The sequence below is a fragment of the Mastacembelus armatus genome, chromosome 9 (genome assembly GCF_900324485.2).
Source record: "Mastacembelus armatus chromosome 9, fMasArm1.2, whole genome shotgun sequence".
NCBI classification, from domain to species: Eukaryota; Metazoa; Chordata; class Actinopteri; order Synbranchiformes; family Mastacembelidae; genus Mastacembelus; species Mastacembelus armatus.
The window spans coordinates 21,526,317-21,544,897 of record NC_046641.1 but is presented as its reverse complement, the minus strand read 5'-3'; the positions used below and the strand labels follow the sequence as shown (position 1 = coordinate 21,544,897).

Sequence of the window (18,581 nt, the reverse complement as noted above, 5' to 3'; positions counted from 1 at the left end):
CACCTGTCAGAGCTCTGCAGAATAATATCCTGCAATCACAATATCGCTGATCATTCCTGACCATTACTCACATCTGAGGAATTTCACTGCTCAACCAAAAATTCATGTCTGGCTTTAGTAGAACAGATACTTATCCTTGAAACACTACAATTACATACAGTGTCTGATCCTGACCAGCAATGAGGTGTATGTCAAACAGAACTGTAAATAGTTGAACCTCTTATCTTATGTCTCTATGTGCAACAGCTATTTAGGTCACATTTTTCTGAAATTGTGCTACATGAATCTTTTAAGATTTCAAGTTTTTCAAACTTAAATGTCCCAAAATGGGATGAGTCCCAAAATGGAAACATTAGGGATACAAGGTCACTGCAGTGCAAAGGTTCTCTGGTACAAGGTCTTTGTTAGCTGTTGACTTAAGGTGGTACATCTTTTTTTAAGGGTCCCATTGAGTCTGCAAAGACATCAAATGGTGCTCACCAGGGATGATTCCACTGGTCCTGGTCAAAGAGGTCTCTTTGCAGGTGGGACAAGCATCAGCTGCAGTTGAACCTTAAAGAGGAAGAAAACAAATACCTGCAAACAATGCTAAGACAAAAGACTGGGTGTATGATAGATGTGCTGTTGATTTAACTATGTGGTCAGATTTGAGTTCTGTCTACTCTAATGCAACACAGCCACAGTTTTCCTCCCCATTATGCTCCTCTTAAGATCCCCACACTGACAACACCTGCAGCAGGAAACTTTTCAAACAGAAACTTTATTGTGTGATAAGCTTATTTAGTACTGTTTAGCATAAGCAGTCTCTGAAATTGGGATTGGTTGACACATACTACTAAATGGAATTCACCTGAGGTGGATTAGTCATGTTTGGTATTGTAATCTGATTTTGGCATATCAAAGCTAAGGCCTTCTGTGTGTGTGGTACTGACCTTATCCACGTTTAGATTTTACATTGCACTGTGACAGTGGCTCAGCTTTTTACTAGAAACTATTTAGTAGAAATAAGAAGCACAAGACACCAACTAGAAATGACAATATTCTACATATGCATTTGAATCAGGATCAGCTGTCTAGACCTCCTGCCTAGACCTCCTCCCCTGTGAGCTTCTGACTACAGCTCATGAAAATAATAGACCTCACCATTTTTCTGCAGAACAGCTTGTGAAAGCTGCCGTGTAACATCTGGGTCAACCATCTGAAAATGCAGCAAAACAATCTTGTGTGAACAGGCATAGGAGAGCATGTGGGCACCGACAGGACAGGACACAGCACTCCAGCCCTGGGAACAACTGTGCAGCTTAAAATCGGCCACTTCATACAATTACACTGGTTCAGAACAGGGAAAGAGGGAGAAATAGAGAAGGAAAACAAGGTAGATCAACAAGAAACTACTTAAATGTGGAAATCCTGTTGCAGGAAGTGCAACATCTGAAACATGACAGGAGGAGAGAAAATTATCAAGACAACTCAGAATACATGGTCCACATGTTCCCAAAACACCTGCGTCTTGAAAAACCTTGTTCCTGCAGCTGACAGTGATAAAAACTACAAGTCCACGTTAAAACCATAACGACAAACTACATACGCGGTTTGATAAGCTTCGGTTTGTCAGCCGTGTTAAAGTGACACTCACATTGCTGCTCTTAAGAAAATCTGTTTTAGCTTCTCACCTTCGAGCTGTTTCCACTGACAGAATCGCTCTTGTTTTTCGCCTCCGTCCACATTTTTGACGTTGTGCGGTCAAACCTCTTCACTTCATGCCGTTTTCCTTCACACCTCAGCTGTGCGCCAAGACGCGTGTCCGCTGCTGCGTTCAGGTACTTCTTTTGGAGCTTGTACTTTACACTTAACAAGAACCTGAGGTGCTTAAAGGATACATGTAACTAAACGCCAGTTGACTAAATTATGTTTGTCCTTGCTCAAGACCTTAACTTTCTAAGTTTGCACAGGTAAGTAGCCTACACTCCACTAGGGTCTTGCATGGATGCCAAGTGGCCCCCAGCTGATTTAACACTGTAGTCAGCAGACTCGCCCTGAACAAGTTTCACAGGATGTCTCGTGACAGCTCACAGCCACTCACTCCGGTGCGTGAAACAACAAAATATGGCATACCAGAAACCTTTTTTTCTGTTTATCAAAGCAAACAATCAGTGTTTCAAAAACTAAATGTTAATACAGACAGAAAAAAAACTCTTTATTGTTTAATCAGGTTAAATTTGCAGATCTGTCCAGGTGGAAACCTTTAATGCTGTTTAATACACTGGTCAATAAGATGTGACCCACAAATACTGTAGCTCCTTCACAGATCTGACAGAGCTTCAATTCAATACCTAATTGGAAATTATGAAAAAGAATATTAAACATATTATACCACCCAGGGCAAGCTTCGTATGGGAATTAGTCTCATGAATAGCATTCACAAAAGGTCAATTTAAAGTCCTTTAAGATAAATATGTCCATGTATTCTCCCTATAGAGAAACACACAACAGTCAGCAGAAATATTGCACAAAAGTTTACATTGTAAAAGCAGAAAGACATAATGCACATCAGACACACACAGGTAGGCACTCAACACCAATGCAGCCTGCAGATGTTACACATCAGCAAATCATACACACTGCAGAAAGAGAGCAGATTAACATCTAAAAATGCAACCAAAGGCATCTCCGTCCTAGACTGATCAGTTGTTCCTATAAAATAAGACATTTCTAGAGTCAGGGCTAAATACCAACAGCGCCCACACTAACAAGAAAAAAAGCTGCAGAGTGTCTTCAAAAAAGTGTGGGATGTGAAACCACTCAATTTATAATATCAATTGACACGACTGTTCGAACTTTACACCAGTTCTGGGAGGGAGCTGACTAGCACACAACAAGAGGCCTGAGAGTGCAAGGGCACCAGAGGGTCCCTAGAATCACCGCAGTCTCAACACATGGTGAAAAAGTGGCAGTGATTCCAGGTTTGAGGTGCAGACCAGCCCTGCACTTCAGAAGTCTGAGAGAGCTTGGAAACTCTGTTTGCTTGAGTGTTGCCTAGCAGAGTGAAAAGCATGGCTATGGTACACAGATAACACAATGATTCAAACTACACAGGGGAGGTTACGCAGCAATAAGGCTGCATCTATGGAGAAACACCTTTCTAGATTTTACATCTAATCTGCCACGTCTCATCAGCTTTAAGAAACATCGTCACTCTGACACTATCATCCAAAGTGGGAATGTCTAAGATTTCCTTTCATCACTATGAAACTGAAAAAAATTAAGAGGTCATGTCACTCAATCTATTACAGCAACAATGATTTAAAATTAAAACAAAACAAAACCAAAAAAAAAAAAAAAAAAAAAAAAAAATCACTGTAAAATTCTGATATCACATGGCAAAGCAGTCACTTACTGTCCTGCATCACATTAGAGTTTGTACACTGACCTCAATACTGAGGCTCATATGAACAGCAATGCAAATAAATGTAACCACCTACTGGGCATTAAATGTTATGCCTGCAGGAAAAAAACGTGTGAATTCACGAGATAAGACTGTGAGATTGTCAGAATTGCCTTGAAGCAGAAGCACAGCTGTGGTTAATAATTGTTCAAAAAGTGTAGGAGCTGAGGTCAAATTAATAAAATCAGGTTCAGTCTGAAGAGCATTAAATGGTTTGAAGACAACAAATCACTGATACACAATGTCACACTAATATGTCCTCAGCTGGTACTGAAACACCGCACTGTTTACCCTTTGTAAGGTTAAAAACATTTCAAACGTTACATCTTCCCCTGACCAAGCCCCATCAGTCCTTCAGCCCCCATCAGTCAGAATCCAGACAGGTCACATTGGAGTGGCCACCAGTATCCACCCTTTCTGGCTCTCATCCTGGCACCCAATCCCAGGTTGGACAGGGTCTGCTCTGTCCTTTGTGTTGAGAGCTGGTGGTTGGTGCATGATGGGAGTTGTAGGAAAAGCAGAAAGGCAGAGAGAGGCAAGTCCACCAGGACATGGCAATGATATCACATGATTTCACAGCAGGAGTTTTGTTTCCGTGCCTGTGGGGTTAACATGAACATGCATGCGCATAGTCAGACATCTGAACAGTGACTGGTCAACAGCTTTCCAGTCCATAATAATAAGATGAGTCATCAAAACTTACAGTCTTGTAGAAGGCTTTGGACTGGTTTCCCAGGTGCTCTGACTTTGCCACAAGATCGTCCAGTTTCTCTCCTCTCTCCAACAGGCTTTCCATGGTGTTGTGCTACAAAAACACAATATTTAGGACATGGTGTAGTGTAGTGTAAACATTTGACTCAACATTTCAGCCTGTGGTTAATAATTCAGTGCATCTCCATAAGTCTCAGCTTATGGAGACCAGTTTACCAAAATGATCTTCGTCTCATCGAGTTCTGCCTGTACTTTAGTCATTGCATCTGCTTCCCTGGGGTTCTGGGAAAAAAACAAACAGAAGAACAAACTGTCTGTGTACTGCTATTGCATGCTAATCATTTGGCAGCATTTCATTAACAAGCTCTTTGATTGGTCAAAATCCTCCATATTTACATTTATTCAAGCACAAATCTTAATACTATTTATTCAACAGTGTCAAATGATGTAATAAGTGCATAAAAATTTGGCAAACACAAAGGCAGTCATTTGAATCTGCTGCTGTTCTACATAAATAATCACAGTCATCAGATACCAGATACCAGGGCTTTCTGACCTGGTATTTAGAAAGGTGAATATCCAGGGATTTGTAGTTTATGGTTTCAGGATTACCAGAAGGCCAGTCTATGCTGTCCACTTGTCTGGAGAATTCCTCTAACACCTAAAACAAAAAAAAAAAACAAAAACAAAAAAAAAGCAGGCAATCTCAGTGCCCAAGTTGCCAGTTAAATGGACTAATTATGTGCCTCTATTTACAGATTTTTGTACCCACTTTGTCCAGCAATGTGAAACAGACTCTCTGTGGGTATTCAGTATCTGCGATGACCACAGCACCCAGGTTATCATTTCTCACATACACGTGGCACAGGTACTCTGAAAGAAAGAGAAACAGTTATATAAGATATGAGCTAAACAAAAGTAAGTAAAAATGGAATTTCCCACTCAGGCAAACCCAGAGCCATGGTGGACTTCGTTCACCTTAGATTTTCAAATAAAAGTCAGCAAAATTCTCCATGCTCAGACTGAGTCAAACTGGTTAAAAGTCACTTCCCTAAAATTGATATTACTGTTTTAACAAGACTGAACCTGCTGATCTTTACCTTGTTCCTTTACAGAGGCACGGGTTCCTTGACTCGTTCGTTCAACAATCAAGGCACTGGTGAAGGTCATGAACTCCTGAACACTAAACAAAGCAAAACAATAATGTCATTTACAAAAATACATAGAAATAATCGGACAGCTTGTTTGCTACACCTGGCCCTGTGTTTGGCAAAAGGTTTAACATCACATTTGCTGCAGATCCGAAAGATCCAGCTACGGTTTAAGTATTTTGGTCGGTCAGACGATCAGACTGAGGCACCTGGAGCGCTGAAAGAAGCTGAAGGAGGACAGGTCGTAGGCCGCTTTGAGGAGGTTGGCTTTGGTCGCTCCTTTGTAGAGGACGCTGAGGCTGTAGAGCTTCATGCTGACACCGGATCAGTTCTGGTCACTCGGTCACAGCGGAAACGATCACACACCTGGTGATCCGATCTGAAAGACGACAGAAGCAGAATTACAGACCGGCATTATCCCGCAGACCCCGCTAAAGGAAAGAAGAGCTAGCTAAGAGCTACAGCTAACCGGCTACTGTTCGTCATGCCTCTACAGAATTTGTTAAACAGACAGCGAGAGGTGTGAACGTACCACACTTTGATTATAATTTTAAAAAGGCTTTAAACTTTTCTACATTTATGAAACCAAGTCCAACACACTGCTAGCCACAACAGCTAACGTTACCTGGTCTTCGGGAGGCCTCACTAACTAACTAACTTACCAGAATTCTCCGCGGCAAACGGCTTGATTTCCGTCAAAACAACCCAATTAACTCGCTGTTCCTCATAAACCGAAAGTCTTAATAACACACAGCGACTTAATCAGTGTCGTTAATGCTACGTAATAGTTTTCAAAAGACAATTTAGCGACCAGTTAACACGTCACGACCCAAACTGTCCAACAGGATATTGACTCCGGTGGAAACAAACACGGCCCTACAGTTCTGCAGTTCCTACGGAAGAAGCAAAGTATTTACTGTACTTACTAAAAACTGTTTAAAGGTAGACGGATCATAGGGAGATCTTTCACCACCACTTAATATAATATAATTCTGAAACAAATAATACTAACTCATTATAAAATAATAGCAGAAATAAACTGTTGGCTGCAGCCTGAGTTTCAAGGTACATTTTCTCTGAAAGCCAGACTTCTGTGTATTGTCTTTTCCCATTTTATTGACTATTTTAGCACAATAATACATAAATGTCAGACCAGAGTTATTTATGTACTGATGTGTTCTTTCTATGAATTTATAGTGTTGCACAAAGCCAAACAATACAGCTGTAACCATATGTCAAGTCAAATTCCTTGTTTGTGTGCACAAACCTGGCCAATAAAGCCGATTATTATTATGATATAAAAGTGTTAAACAGTTTAGTGGGTCTGGCAGTCTCTCAGCTGTTTTGTCTACAAAAACATGCCATCCTCAATTGATGTCTTCCTTGGTAATCTTGCTCCATTTAACAATTTCCTCCTGGCCACTTAACTCAGAGGTAAGTGTTTTCCATGGTGGAAGTGTGCCTGTAATTCATTTCCAAGGCAACATACTGAAATCATTTCGGCATGGAGACCACTAAGCCTTGTGCACATCTGTTGACAGTTCAACTGCACCAAGGGGAAGAAATTATTTTTTCTTTCCTGGATCTAGTGTTTGTTTTGTTAAGATACTGAAGTAACAATGTCATAAGAAGTTCAGCGAGGTTGTTTGCTTGTTTTTTCTTATTTTTTTTACTTTAAAACGCTCCATTTCAAACTGGTGATTTATACTGGAATGAACGTTTGGATGGGAAATTCATTGTTTTTCTTCTCTATGTTACTGCTGGAGCTGACGGCACATTCAGTGCACCAATGGGCATATTAACAGGACCTGATAACTACAAGAATGACAAACTTAGAGATTTTTACGCAGCATATCTGCAACAATTAAGATGAATTTGTATTTTTTTTTCATGCAGCATCTTTAAATTGTTTCGTATAATGAGTGCAAAGCAGAAGTATCCTCTTTTTCCCCTAAAATATCTGGAAGATTATCCATAGGCTGTTCATTATACCTCTGCCTTGTTTTATTTTAGTGTTTACCGGGTTGGCCTTAAAAATCCTGCAGAAATGGAAATGTGACTGAGACTGGCTACTAAATGTTATGTAGGTCAAATGTGTTGGGGAAAATAATAATATTAGATGAAGTTCCCATGAAAGGATAACATTTTGTTTACATTCTATGCATGGACACTGCATTAAAACATCATAACAGCAGAAACAGGAATCTCTACAACTCCGGGGAAGAAAAAGTGAACCAACACTGCAGAGCACTGATGTTCGGAAGGACCTCATTGTGATACGATGGATAAGGTAAAGAGAAAACATAAACTTTAGATTGAGTTCATGAGAATCAATGATGCATTTTACTGATGTAGCTATACAAGTTAAATATACAAATAATAACCTCAATTTATTTCATAATGAATATTTAGACACTCCAGAAATACTGTTAATCGTCTAATAAAATGTTTTTTAATTTTAATGTAAAAATTTCAATCACAAATCTCCACATAGAAACCACATGTGCATACATACTACCAGTCAGTACAAGTAATACAAACAAGTCAGTACAAGTAGAAGAAATGCTATGGTTTACAGCAAGTCAGTGCAATGTTAGTGCATGAACAGTGATGAAAAAGCATCTGTACAATCTCCCAGAAAGGTTCTATCAGGTTTTTCTCTTCTGGCTCCTATAAAGATAGTTAAGCAAAAAGTTTACCAATTATCTATTGAAAGATGCTGTGCCATTTTAGGCTATATGAGTACTTACTGTGAACATCAGCTTCAGCCACTTCATGCTGATTTTTTCTGAAATTCAGTTCAGTTTATCTGGTCACTAACCTTTATACAATCCATTTAACAGCATCACAAAGATCAATTTCCATTATAGTCCATCCAAAATGCTGCACTTACAAACATTACAACCACACAAATCTAAATAATCACCCAATAAAAATGATGTTTTGATTACCTTAAACAATAAGGCAAAGCTGTCTTCTTCAACCTTGTTGCTTCCATGAAAGCAGCTGTGTAGGCAGAAAAAATTCAATCCCTCAGTGTTTCCAGGAGGGGTCAGTTGACTGAGATTAGAAGAGAAGAAGAAATTAGAAGAGACTGACATTACTTGACTCTGACTTGCTGTCATGGTTGATTTGGGATCGTCTTTCTTTAAATCTGAGTTGCAGACAAGAAAAGAGTGATTAGAAATCCAGACCAAAACAATAAAGCTATAAAAATCTAACTTTACAAAAACTTTAAGACTCCTGTCATCTTAACATATATGCACATAAATTTAATCTATAGCAGAGATCCAAATGTTTCTTTCACTTTGACCCTTTTGGTCAATGTAATTGGGTTTACCTAAAAATCCTACGGTCAGGTCACTAAGGAGGGAGTCAAGGTACCAGCAAGGGTCAGAGTTAAAAAAAGCTCTAACCTCTGGTCAGACAAACTACTGAAGCTGATAAGCAGAGAAGGCCTTCACCTGCAGAATGCTATTGTTAGCTTTGGAGGTCATTAAACCCCACTGTTGCTAATTTTAGACATGTTTCTAATTTTACAAATAGATGCGTAACCCTAAGGTCTGAAGTTCACACATTTAGCAACCCTGGGGTATTGCAAGTTGCTCTTCTGAATAAGAAATATGAAATTATTTATAGAATTATTAAAAACAAATTAAAAAATTCATCTTCAAGTTTGTTTGATATGTCATGCTGGTGAGCTGTGAAATCTCAGGTGGTTGGACCACATGAAAGCCAAAAATAATTTACCAAACATGTTTATTTTTGAAATTCTCTCTGTATTTTTCATTTATTATTTTATTTTTTAACAACTAAAACCTCACTGGTCTAAAAAGCTTTCTTTTTCAAAAGTGTCCTGGCAAAGATGGCAGAAATTAATCTGAATTACAGATAAACTGATTTCATTGTATGTACAGCACTTTATGGTCAGCTGTATGGTTTTTGGAAATATCCTATATAAATAAAGTGAGTTAAGTTTTGTATTAAAAGCATATATCACAATTACATTAGAGTAGAGCTTTTGTGGTGGCCTTGATTACTAGCTTTCATAAAACTATTTAAAATGTCACAATTTCCAAAACAAACAGCGCAGAATGTTATTCATAGTGATTAATCATTTGATATATTATATAAATGAGGATCTTACTTAGTTAATAATATTTAGATGATTATTTGAGTTTTGTTAATAAAAGAATAAAAATAATTGCATATATTCATTCATGATTTTGTAAAAAATAAGTTATACATGAAAAATAGATATATGTACTATATAAATCCACCCAAATGCTCTGAGCATTTAAAATGTGCATAAATTCCAATTCTTCCATTTTAGAAATTAGGTCACAGGGAGTTTTGCTTATCTTATTGCAAACAGAGGCTTAATTTCTGTACACGTGTGTGTGTTTCTGTGATCTTACATCAGCAGATGGGGTGAGGTTAGCAAGGGGTGGGTATTTACATGTGGTGCGTCCTGCCTACTGCACATTGGCATATAAGCAGCCGAGACTCTCATTCAATCATAGTCACACACAGGGAGTACACACGCTCACCACAAACACACAAAGAAGCTCACTAAGACAAACCCTTGAAGATGCCGTGTGTCAGCTCAGACCTTGACCAGATGATGAAGATTCCTTGTAGCTACAGCTCTGTGGTTGAAAAAATCCTCATGGTAAGATTTAAGAAATTTGTGTTTTTATTCCATGTGACTGTTGAATTAACACCAATCTTTACACTGAGGCTGCTCCATATTGTTCAGGAAGACACTCTCAGGGAGGAGTGTGATTTTATTAGACATTCAGATAAACCCATACTTTGGTTGTATGTGGAAACTATGCAGCAGAACTTAGAGTCTATACCACATGATTTCATTCATCAACATAAGTGAAAGCTCCATCCCACAACATGGTTTGCCAACATTGTCCAGGGTATATGGTGTAAAACTTAGAAAAAGTGTGTGTTTTCTGCAGCCACTCACCTGCTCTTCTCTCATCTCACTGCAGGTAGAACAGATCCTGTCAGAGTTCAGGCTGAATAAAGAAGAGCTGAAAGAAATCATGAAGAGGATGCAGCGTGAGATGGACAGAGGACTGTGTTTAGAGACACATGAAGAGGCCAGTGTCAAAATGCTTCCAACTTATGTCTGCTCCACCCCTGAGGGATCAGGTAAATAATCAGCCTTTAAGATGAATTTTGCCGCTTTTCAGATCAAGTCCTGTGAATGTTATTGAAGCATAGACTCTTTCCTCCACAGTAAAAGACTGTGTTCAGATGTGGTAAACTATGTGTATTGTTTTGTGGTGACAGAGGTGGGAGATTTCCTGGCACTGGACCTTGGGGGGACAAACTTCCGTGTGATGCTGGTAAAAGTGGGTGAAGACGAGGAGAGGAGCTGGAAGGTGGAAACGAAGAACCAAATGTACTCCATTCCTGAAGATGCCATGACAGGGACTGCTGAAATGGTTAGTAACTCCAGTATTTACAAAGCAATTCTTTTTAAGCATGAATAAGAGTTTTTTCATTTGTAAGTGTCCACCACCAATGGTCTGATGAGACTGCAAAAACTGTAAACGTTTGGTTTTCTTGAAACACTGGTGCAGTGTTCACGTTAAACCTCTCACAATAAAAACTGCCAAAGTCATTACACAGTTTTCCCATCTCATAACCTCTCTCTCTCTCTCTCCCTCTCTCTCTCTCTCTCTTTCTGCAGCTGTTTGACTACATAGCAGAGTGTATGTCAGACTTTTTGGCCAAGCATCATATCAAGCACAAGAAACTTCCACTGGGCTTTACATTCTCTTTTCCTGTACGACATGAAGACATTGACAAGGTACAATGTTAAACTGTTCATTGGACATAGTGCTTTTATTAATAGCCAGATCAAAATGACCTTCATCACCCTTCCTCCCAGTGAAAAACACCCTCTTTAATTTATTTTATTGTATAATATAAAATCAATACATTTTAAGTTTGTCTTTTTTCTGTCCACAGGGAATCCTGCTCAACTGGACTAAAGGTTTCAAGGCTTCTGGTGCAGAGGGAAACAATGTTGTGGGTTTACTCAGAGATGCTATCAAGAGACGAGGGGTGAGATGCATTTTATCACTTGTAATAATAAACTCTAAGATATTTAACAGCTTTATATGTGCAGATGATTAGAACTGCTTTGTGATGGTTTTCATTCAGGACTTTGAGATGGATGTGGTTGCCATGGTAAATGACACAGTAGCCACCATGATTTCCTGCTATTATGAGGACCACAGCTGTGAAGTTGGGATGATAGTCGGTAAGTTGTATGTGCTCACACATGCTCTCATGCACTAATAATATTACCATTCCTATATGTTTACATGAATGTCTCTGCTTTTTCACCAGGAACCGGCTGTAATGCGTGTTACATGGAGGAGATGAGGACTGTAGAGTTAGTAGAAGGGGATGAGGGGCGGATGTGTGTGAACACAGAGTGGGGAGCTTTTGGCAACCACGGGGAGCTGGAGGATTTCAGACTGGAGTATGACAGAGTGGTGGATGAGACCTCAATTAATCCTGGATATCAGCTGTGAGTAAAACCTCCAGTCAACGTCACACATAGGAAAGTTCCTAACTTATTTGGCCCAACTCTATATTCACAGCATGAAAGTCTCAGTGTTCGTATATTGGTCACCAGACATTCGAGCTTTGGATGTTTGAGAGTTCGAAGCTTGTTTTTCTAATTTAATCATTCTTTGGCAATACTCGCTTGACTGTCATCTGAGGTTGATAAGCTACCAGCTGTTTTTCCTGAGGATGTTTGTAAATGGCCAGAGTCCTTATACGTCAGTGGTCAGTCAGCAGCTGGTGGTGTCAGATTAATGATCCCTCTCTCTTGCTTGCCATAGTGCCCGTGGGCCTAATGGCTATTTGCACTGGCAGCCCATTCACACAGACAACTGCTGAGCCCAGCCTCATTCAGACTCTTTATCACTAACGTGCATAGCCTCATCCCCTCTCGCTCCTTCTCGGCCATGCAGAGAAAAAAAGTTGTTTGCTCATGTGCTCAGTGACGCACGTGTCATTTCTGTTTCTTAGATCACTTCAACAGCCTCTCTTAAGTTCATTTTCTCCACCCCTCCTGTCATTATTTTTCTCTTTTTGGTCTGACCAGTCTTTTATTTTTATTTTTTATGCCTCCTGTAGATATGAGAAGCTGATCAGTGGGAAGTACATGGGTGAGCTGGTCAGGCTTGTTCTGATGAAGCTAGTGAATGAAGACCTGCTGTTTAACGGTGAAGCCTCTGAGCTATTGAAGACACGTGGAAGTTTTGAGACACGCTATGTCTCGCAGGTGGAGAGGTGAGCATCTATGAAGCCTAAACAACAGCATATTTCAAATCAATGATGTATTTTTAAAAGCTAAGAAGGAAAAATCATAAACCAGTTGTATTGCATATGCTGATGATACAGATATATATATAACAATGTTGATGGAGCCTATGGGGAAGCTATTTGGTTTGATTTACCTATAGTTGTTACTTACTGCAGTATTTGATTTAAAATTTGAATACTTAGTATAAAAGGTCATCTTTATAAAATATACATTAAACAGTATTAATATATTATGAACGTAGTGGAATCATTTGCAAACAGGATAAATATAGTATATAACAATGAGAGGTATAATTCTAATTGTACCAATTTCCATTTTTTAGTGACACTGGGGACAGAAAACAGATCTACAACATCCTGTCAACACTGGGCGTTCTGCCATCAGAGCTCGACTGCGATATTGTACGTCTGGTCTGTGAGAGTGTTTCCACTCGCTCTGCTCACATGTGTGGTGCAGGACTTGCTGGTATGATCAACCTAATGCGGGAGCGACGCAGCCAGGACTTCCTGAAGATCACAGTCGGGGTTGATGGATCTGTCTACAAACTGCACCCATGGTGAGGAATGACATTTGAATATATTTGTTTTAAAAAGCTAAAGCCACCCTAATACACAATGTTTTTTATTCTCCAATCCTAACTGTTCAATTGAAGACAGATTCATGAAAAGTATTGGTCATAGTTAACAAACAAACAAAACAGGGTCAGTTACCTGAAGTATCATTGACAGTAAATGAAGTAAACAACAATCAAGTAGCAGACAGACATTGTAGCAATATTCAGCAATCACCTCAAGAGAAATCCATTGTCCATGTTTTGCTCTTGTTTAACTGAACTTTTATACAACTTTCATGCAACTCCCCAAATCAGCTTTATTTTAGTAAAGGAATTAGACCATTTCATTACTAAACGATGGAAGAGACAGTGAAAAATTAGATCAGGACAGAAGGAAATTTCACTAACACTGTTTCTCTATCTCAGTTTCCGTGATAGGTTCCACAAAATCGTCAGGGACCTCACACCTCACTGTGAGATCACATTCATCCAGTCGGAGGAGGGGAGTGGTCGTGGAGCAGCGCTTATCTCAGCAGTGGCCTGTAAGATGGCTGCAAGCATGCTGCCACAGTAAAGTGCACTGAGCTGTCTCTCTGAAAGACAGAGATAAGGCCTGAACTCTGATCGGAGACCACTAATAGCCTACCATCCACAGATGGGGCCTTTTTTAAGCTCCAGTCGGCAAACAGGACACTCACTGCTGGAAGATGTGTTGCAGACAGTATTTTGTAGTATTAAACCAGCATGTAACAATTTCAGTATTTATGAACTTTAAGAATCAGTTTACTATTGCGCCCAAATTATTAGGTGGCGTCAAAGCTTATTTAAAACACATGCTTCTTATGTATCACTGCCTGTGTTTGGGTTTGGGTAAGGACTAGCCAAATGGTTTTAAAATGGTTAATGTATTATTGATGATATTGTATATTAGGATCTGTGCAAATAGACTAATGCACAACACAAGAACTGTTTTTTAAATGCTGCTGTAAATCATGACTACATCATATTCGTTTCTTTGTTGTGGAGTAGTCTAACCTGTGAGTAATGAAATATTTGGCATTGTACATTTTATAACTCCATGTGTATTAGCCAGTAGTTTGTGTTTTTCATATGTGCTTGATGAAATATGCTTAACTGTAAATAAATTTGTTGAATTTAAATGTATTTTTATCTTTTATTTATTTTATCCCTCCATGTATTTAATGCCATGGCTAAACAGGATTAGCAAATGGTGAACCTGTAAACAAATCATGAAGCTGTGGTTTATTGACTTAAAAACAGTATCAAGAGAAACAGTATCAGAAACACCATGAAAAAACTGAAGCTAGTGGTGTAATAGCCCTAATTATGTTCTATTAACGAAGTAAATGTTGTAAATCCAATAATATTATTATAATATTATTGTTGTGGATTTTTTGCTTTCAATGCAATAACACACTAGAAATCTGATCCAGAACAGCTACTTATACATTTATCTCTTCCTACAAATATAATCCACATAAATTCTGGTCATCATTATATTTAGTTTTGTAATAACCCTTGAGTAATGGAATGCATTAGAGCATAATTACAGGATAACTTATTTCTATTTACAAGTAAATAACCTGAAAATAGAATGAGATTATTGTTGACCACTGAAATAGATTTGCAGTTCAACAATGCCAGTTTTTGATATCCAGGGCAGTAACTTTAGATTGTGTCAAATAATACTGAATTATTTGGCCTTTACCCTTGATGAACATGTAACTCATGAAGCTGGAGCTAGTCTTTGCTGGGTCAGTAGTTTTTGCTATTGTCTTGGTTGTTCAACTCAACTGTATTGGTCTTAGGGTCATGGTTTGAATCCCGTTCAAACCTGGGACCAGTCTCTGGAGTTTGCATGTTGCTTAAATGGATTTTTCCAGCTTCCTCCAACAGTCCAAAGATTTGCAGTTTGGGTTGGCTAATTGGTGACTGTAAGTTGCCCATCCATCCATCCATCCATCCATCCATCCATCCATCCATCCATCCATCCATCCATCCATCCATTATCTATACCCGCTTAATCCTAACCAGGGTCCCAGGATCTGCTGGAGCCTATCCCAGTTCTCTTTGGGTGAAAGGCAGGGGTACACCCTGGACAGGTCACCAGTCCATCACAGGGCGCAGTATATTCAGTTAGGACAATCTTGCCACAACTGTGACTTATGTTCAACATTCACTCAGTCGTCAGTTATTATCTTGACCTCTGAACAGGAACTACATGCGTTGGAGAAACTGTGAAACGTCAGAGGTCACTTTCCCCTGTCTCTGCTCTCCCTCTGGGCTTTTTATATTTCTTTTTTCCAGTCCAGAGGAATCCTGGCTGCTTCAACTCTTATCAGGTCCATTGAGTGACCCACAGAGAGCAGTCATGGCCATGTAAGGGACTCTGCTGTCCACCACAGACTATTATAGGAGGGTCAAAGATAAGATGGGTCATACATAAAACCCACCCCAGCATCACACCTCGGCTGCTTGTCCACATACAATCACTGAGACATGGTAAGTAAGTCAGTGTTTCCATCTTGCAATATTTTCAGCCAGTAATAACACAAAAAAGAAAAGAGGTCAGATCTTAAAAACTCTAATGTAGTCTAATTAGGATTTTGTGTATTTACAAACATCTTTCTGCTGTTGTGAGAGTGGGGGTTTCGTGTACTTCAGAGCGATTTGTATGTAGATTTGTGTACAACCTGAATGGGTTTTTGTCCATCTTCTCAGGCAAGTAAGAAAGCTTCGAACAAGAGACAAAGGGGAGGTCAGAAGTCTTGCTCCAATGTTTTCTCCATGTTTGAGCAGTCTCAGATACAGGAATTTAAGGAGGTACAGTGCTGTATCTTGTCCTGCTGTTACACAACTGCCTTTAACTTTCTTTTCTTGGAGAAAACAGAAAACTGATTTTCACATTTATGCACAGGAATGCAAATACCCAAGCAATTAAACCCCTGTTGCACCGCATTTCATTTTATGTTAGAAACGTTAAATGTATAACAAATTTTAGTTTGATTTTCTAAAACAGATGTTGGTTTTTGTACAACCTATATTTTGTTAACTGCCATAATTACACTTGGCAAAGAATGCAATGTAACCTACATTATTACATTCAGATAAGGAAGAAATCATTTTGATGAACTGTGCAGGGTAAATTATCTACTTTCAGGTGTTTCTCACTAGCCTTTTATGAATGTTAACTGGCTTGGTTGCACTTGTGAAAACAATTTATCCTACAGGCATTTGGCTGCATTGACCAAGACAGAGACGGCGTTATCAAAAAACAAGACTTAAAGGAGACCTATGCACAGCTGGGTACGTTTTTTTTTAACCTTTAACTCTTTTTCATTTTTACCAATTAAAAAACATAGAAAGTGCACTGAAATCTCTGCAGCTGTAACCTGCTATTCTTACTGTACGCAATCAGTGTCTCAGTGTCTTACGTCCTTTTGTATGTATTGTTTGTTTGTTTGTTTGTTTGTTTGTTTGTTTGTTTGCATGTTCCAGGGAAGCTTAATGTCAAAGATGAGGAGCTGGAAGAGATGCTGAATGAGGGGAAGGGTCCTATCAACTTCACTGTGTTCCTGTCTCTTTTTGGGGAGAAGCTGAACGGTGAGAACATTTCAGTTTTTCAAACTAATGTTTGAGGGTTTTGTAGGTGTGTGTGTGTGTGTGTGTGTGTGTGTGTGTGTGGGTGTGTGTGTCTCAGATGATGCCGGATGTCATTTTGTTTTCCTCCAGGTACTGACCCTGAAGACACCATACTTGCTGCTTTCAAACTCTTTGATCCCAACGGGACAGGTTTTGTTAATAAGGATGAGTAAGTCTTTTTAAAATTAGCTTCCATGTCGTATATATTTTCTATATTAGCCACAACATTATCTTATTAATCGTCTCTTACATTTTTTTCGCCTTGTTAATCCAGGTTTAAAAGATTACTGATGAACCAGGCCGATAAATTTACAGCAGAGGAGGTTTGTATTTTCTAATTTTTATATTGAGACAAATAATTCTTTCTGATAAACATTTTCACTGACAGATTGTCATTTCCTGAAACTTCAGGTGGACCAGGCTTTTGCTCTTGCTCCCATTGACCCAACTGGAAACATCGACTACAAGTCGCTCTGCTACATCATCACACATGGAGATGAAAAGGAAGAATCCTAACAAACGATGTATCAGGACAGGACATTGATTCATTCACCCTCAACGGCAATGAATGCTGCCATTCTGGTGGCATTAAAATGCTTAAAAATGTTTGAATGTTATTGAGAATAAAGTGGTGTGGTCCTCAAACGTGTATTTGTTGATTGCTTTGCTTTATAACTTGCTGCATCATACAAAGAAAGGGTCTATTAAAATAAAAAGACAGGAGAAAATTACAAGGTTCAATAACACACTCAAATATATTTTAATATTTGATTCAGATTAAATCCTGTGGGCTGCTGGACTTTGTGTCCTGTACACTGGTGAAGCTGTGACATCTACAGGAGGGATAAACTCCAACGTGAAGGCTCAAAGCTTGTTTTTCTTGGTCAGTAGCAGGTTTTATAATGCAATATTTTTCAGACAGACAATTTCTAACTATTTAACAGTAAAGAAGCTGTCAGCACATGGATTCCTCACATTCAGAGAGGCCTCGCTGCTCTTCCATTCTTTTCTGACATTGTTGCCATGGATACAACAACAAACACGTCCATAAACTCCACAGCCACATTTTCCTGCTCCCACAGCAGCCAGCCTCTCAACAACAAAAGGGACAAGGAGTGTGTGTGATTCTGCAAGGCAAGCTCCTCTTCCAGCACCTTTCCAACACCATCCGAATGACTGAGTTCCTTTTTCTGAAATATGTAGTTTTATTGGCAGGGATGCCTATTGCATCTGGAGCTGCAGGCAGGGTGGCTGTAGGAGTCAATACAAGCACTACAGAGACATCAGATGGACTGGGGCAGAAAAACGACTCCTATCTGCAACGGTGGGTAGATTTTGGTACAGGTACTAAAATATAGTTATTCGTTTTGACAAATGATTGATGCACAATGTTTGATACAAATGAAAACACTGTTACAGCTTTCCTGTACATTTTACAAAGCACATATTAACAAAGACTTAACAGATGGGTCATATACTACAGTATATGACCCATCTGTTAAGTCTTTGTTAATATGGCTCAATCTGAAATTATGTAGCGTTACTTCTCAATTTGATATATTCCAAAATAGGCCTAGCTAATTCAAAAAATGTGCCATTGAAATGAAAAGAATCTGAGTTTTGTGTGGAATCATTAAATTTACTAGTTACCTCCATTTTGTTTAGTCCCACAACCAGCTGATGCCTGTAAAG

The 18,581-nt window shown here is 39.0% G+C and overlaps 3 protein-coding genes across 3 annotated transcripts; 2 read left to right on the top strand and 1 right to left on the bottom strand.

The window, feature by feature from the left end:
- Positions 1-2,172: 2,172 nt before the first annotated feature.
- On the bottom strand, positions 2,173-6,153 carry ykt6 (YKT6 v-SNARE homolog (S. cerevisiae)). Its single transcript, XM_026322081.2, has 8 exons — positions 5,970-6,153; positions 5,517-5,686; positions 5,257-5,339; positions 4,929-5,029; positions 4,713-4,817; positions 4,373-4,438; positions 4,149-4,250; positions 2,173-4,044 (listed from the first exon to the last, which is right to left on the bottom strand). Exons 2-8 carry the CDS (start codon positions 5,618-5,620, stop codon positions 4,009-4,011), a joined length of 597 nt encoding a protein of 198 aa, XP_026177866.1. The 5' UTR covers positions 5,621-5,686; positions 5,970-6,153; the 3' UTR covers positions 2,173-4,008.
- Positions 6,154-9,809: 3,656 nt separating this feature from the next.
- On the top strand, positions 9,810-14,290 carry gck (glucokinase (hexokinase 4)). Its single transcript, XM_026322080.1, has 10 exons — positions 9,810-9,979; positions 10,311-10,473; positions 10,615-10,769; positions 11,018-11,137; positions 11,299-11,394; positions 11,494-11,593; positions 11,683-11,866; positions 12,484-12,639; positions 12,996-13,229; positions 13,653-14,290. Exons 1-10 carry the CDS (start codon positions 9,899-9,901, stop codon positions 13,798-13,800), a joined length of 1,437 nt encoding a protein of 478 aa, XP_026177865.1. The 5' UTR covers positions 9,810-9,898; the 3' UTR covers positions 13,801-14,290.
- A 1,430-nt stretch (positions 14,291-15,720) lies between these two features.
- On the top strand, positions 15,721-17,446 carry myl7 (myosin, light chain 7, regulatory). Its single transcript, XM_026321494.1, has 7 exons — positions 15,721-15,749; positions 15,969-16,070; positions 16,478-16,553; positions 16,746-16,850; positions 16,980-17,058; positions 17,164-17,212; positions 17,301-17,446. Exons 1-7 carry the CDS (start codon positions 15,747-15,749, stop codon positions 17,403-17,405), a joined length of 519 nt encoding a protein of 172 aa, XP_026177279.1. The 5' UTR covers positions 15,721-15,746; the 3' UTR covers positions 17,406-17,446.
- Positions 17,447-18,581: the final 1,135 nt, after the last annotated feature.